General features: G+C 39.5%; 1 protein-coding gene across 2 annotated transcripts in view; it reads left to right on the top strand.

Annotated features, from left to right (window-relative positions):
- Positions 1-1,214, top strand: part of LOC105517431 (selenide, water dikinase 1-like) — a 7,086-nt gene extending 5,872 nt beyond the window's left edge. The window contains exons 2-3 of one of the 2 annotated variants that reach the window (XM_011949967.1): positions 167-666; positions 874-1,095. In XM_011949967.1, the coding sequence (XP_011805357.1) occupies positions 167-666; positions 874-1,095 (722 nt within the window). Of the gene's footprint in view, positions 1-166 lie in introns of both variants that reach the window. The other variant, XM_011949966.1, reaches the window with a different exon arrangement.
- The last annotated feature ends 2,267 nt before the right edge of the window (positions 1,215-3,481 follow it).

Raw genomic sequence — 3,481 nt, 5'->3', positions numbered from 1 at the left:
CTGGTCTGTTCTGCTTTCTAGATTCCTGGAATTGTTTGCCTAAGTTAGTTTGGGAGTTGTTTTTCAACCTTGCCCTATTTCACTTTGTTGCTAGGTTTAGCAATGGGGTGGGTACACGCTTTACAAAAGGCTTTGACGTGAAATATTCTTGTGGTATGCCCTTTCAAAACCACAGATTACATTTACCCGATCGTAGAAGACCCTTACATGATGGGCAGGATAGCAAGTGCCAGTGTCCTCAGTGACCTCTATGCAGTGGGGGTCAAGGAATGTGAAAATATGCTGATGCTCCTTGGAGTCAGTAATAAAATGACTGACAGGGAAGGGGATAAAGTGAAGCCTCTGATTAACCAAGGTTTTAAAGACGCAGCTGAAGAAGCAGGAACGTCTGTAACGGGCGGCCTAACAGTACTAAAACCCTGGATTGTCCTGGGAGGAGTCGCTACCATTGTCTGCCAGCCCAGTGAATTTATCATGCCAGACAATGCAGTGCCAGGAGACGTGCTGGTGTTGACAAAACCCCTGGGGACACAGGTGGCAGTGGCTGTGCACCAGTGGCTGGATATTCCTGAGAAATGGAGTAAGATTAAACTAGTGTTCACCCAAGAAGGTATAGAGCTGGCCTACCAGGAGGCCATGATGAACATGGCGAGGCTCAACAGGACAGCTGCAGGACTCATGCACACGTTCAATGCCCATGCAGCCACTGACATCACGGGCTTTGGGATTTGGGGCCACGCACAGAACCTGGCCAACCAGCAGAGGAACGAAGTGTCATTTGTAATTCACAACCTCCCAGTGCTGGCCAAGATGGCTGTGGTGAGCAAGGCATGCGGAAACATGTTCAGCCTCACGCATGGGACCTGCCTAGAGACCTCAGGCAGCCTTCTGATCTGTTTACCACGTGAGCAAGCAGCTCGGTTCTGTGCAGAGATAAAGTTCCCCAAATATGGTGAAGGCCACCAAGCATGGATTATTGGGATTGTAGAGAAGGGCAACTGCACAGCCAAAATCATAGACAAACCCGGGATCATCGAGGTCGCACCACAAGTGGCCCCTCAAAATGTGAATCCCACACCCGGGGCCACCTCTTAATCTAGACAGAAATAGCTGTTTGGTTTTGTTTTTAAATAGATCTATTTCCTTTATCATCACTTCAATTAAAGACTATAAACAACAGAAATCTCATTGTGTCTACATATCAGGTGACCTTACGTCGGTTTGTAAGTGGATACAATTAATAAAATAAAATCCATTGCTTTTTTTTCCTATTACATTAACTGAAGATGCACCTAATCTTGAGGCAGCTTCTGAGTTGAGAATTATATTGTTATCCAATACTGTTCATTCATTTTGAATCTTTAGACACTTACCTCTTGCCACATAGGCTCTTTTTAAAGTTGCTTTTACATAGCACAGACATTACCAGTAGTCGTGTCAAATAGCATTTGGTATATAGATCCCATTCTATGTATATTTATCATAAGTCTGATTTATTTGTTTTTTTAAGCATCTTGAATGGTTTTCTGGAGAGACAGCATTGGTAAGTGGCATATGATGGTATCCCAGTTATAAAAGGGTTGCATGATTTCTTTGAATGTTTGATTTGGAAAAGCCTAGCCTTCTCTCTCAAGAGCACCTCAGACCAGAACATTCTCCCATAGTGCATTCAGTAGTGCATTCAGTTCAACACGGCAAGTGCTTCACTGCATGGAAAACACTTTGAAGAGACAAAAAAGAAATCTTATTTCTTTTTTTGTAGACTTCCTGATATTTACAGTAATACCACTAGCTGTTTTCTTTATCGATAGCAAAAAAGGATTCTTTTTGCAATGTAATTAGATGTTCTATAGTGCTACAAGGAATTGCCTTCCGAAAGGAGGTTCATGTATAATACTCATTTACAATTCAATATACAATTACACAAATAATTTTAAAATATAATCAATAATAAAGACTGTTCTGTGGATGGTAGTGTTTAATTCATTTTCTATTTTGTACAGTGATTTCAGGCCTTTTGTTTTCTTGAAATCAGCAGATATGTAGCCTAATTCTTAGCATTATTTTGTCCTTTGCACCAGTAATTTTTTGTGCACACTTTTTGTGATCTATGTTAAAAACCTGCATTGCCAACATTGCAGATCCAACTTAAACTTGTTATTCAAATAAATATTTAATTTTTTAAATTGCTCTTGTATAAGCAGATGACCCTTTTAGTATTATTTTAGAAGCATTGGGAGGGTTTTGCCTAAAATACAATTTATTGGGAAAAACTAGATTTTAGTTTCATAAAATTTTTAAGTCTTTCATGGGACCTATATTTTCCTGAATTAATGTAGTTCTAGAATAAATAGGCAATCTTGAAAGGTGTCACCTGTGTTTCATAAAGCAGAGGCTTCCTTATATTTTAACCTACTCAGCAATTGAGGGATTCCTGTCATTAACGACAAGGGCACTGGATCCTCAAGTGCCTGTCTTCATCAGAGAAAAAACAGCACATTCTGCACGTTTCTGGTGCTTCCTGCTCACAGGCACCAAAGTCGCACATGTAAACTGACTTCTTGCCAAAGGAAACGAGCTCTGGGAAGATGGAGCTCCTGGAAGAAGCTTTAACTCAGACGTGCCCTCCTCCAGGAACCAGCGGGCAGGGCAGCCTTTATGCATGTGTAACTGGACCTTCAGCCATAAGCATGGTGTGCAGCATGGAAGAACCTTCTATGAAACTGAAATTGATTGGATATTTTATAGGAATTGATACAGATGTTGGTCCTCAAAAGCTACAAACCAGTGGTCTGCAAAATAAAATGTGTTGGAAACCTCTGCGTAAGAGAGAAAAAAAAAAAAGAAAGAAAATTGCCTATATTTTTTATTTCAGAGTTTATGAAACTGTACACATTCTATTCACAATTTTGTGGGGGTAAAACATATGAGCCCAATAAGAATGACTTTTATTTAAATAATAAAGGATTCATTGAAAATTATTAACAATAACATATAATATTTTGATACTATACAAGAAAAAGAACAACCCAACAATTAAAACATACTCTTGGGTTTTAAATATTAGCCTCAAAAGGTAAGATATTGTTACCATCTTATGCAAACAAATCTTATCATTTCCTTGGACATATCCTGAGTAGAATACAAACCCTTATGGTACCATCTAATAGGGTTTAAGATTTTAACACCAAAATATATTCTTTGTTCATTAAAATTTTATAAGAAAACAACATTCTTTTCAAAAGGATTCAATCATAAAAAGGAAAGGAGACAGGCTGGGAAACATGGTGAAAACCCATCTCTACAAAAAATACAAAAATTAGCTGGGTGTAGTGGCACACACCTGTACTCCCAGTGACTTGGGAGGCTGACGGGGGAGGATCACCTGAGCCCAGGAGGTCAAGACTGCAGTGAGCCGTGATTGTGCAACTACACTCCAGTCTGGGTGACAGAGTGAAACCCTGTCTCAAAAAAAAAAGGA

This window comes from Colobus angolensis, unplaced genomic scaffold (genome assembly GCF_000951035.1).
Source record: "Colobus angolensis palliatus isolate OR3802 unplaced genomic scaffold, Cang.pa_1.0 Scaffold30, whole genome shotgun sequence".
Lineage (NCBI taxonomy): Eukaryota > Metazoa > Chordata > Mammalia > Primates > Cercopithecidae > Colobus > Colobus angolensis.
The sequence above is the reverse complement of the archived record's forward strand: the minus strand, read 5'-3'. Positions and strand labels throughout refer to the sequence as shown.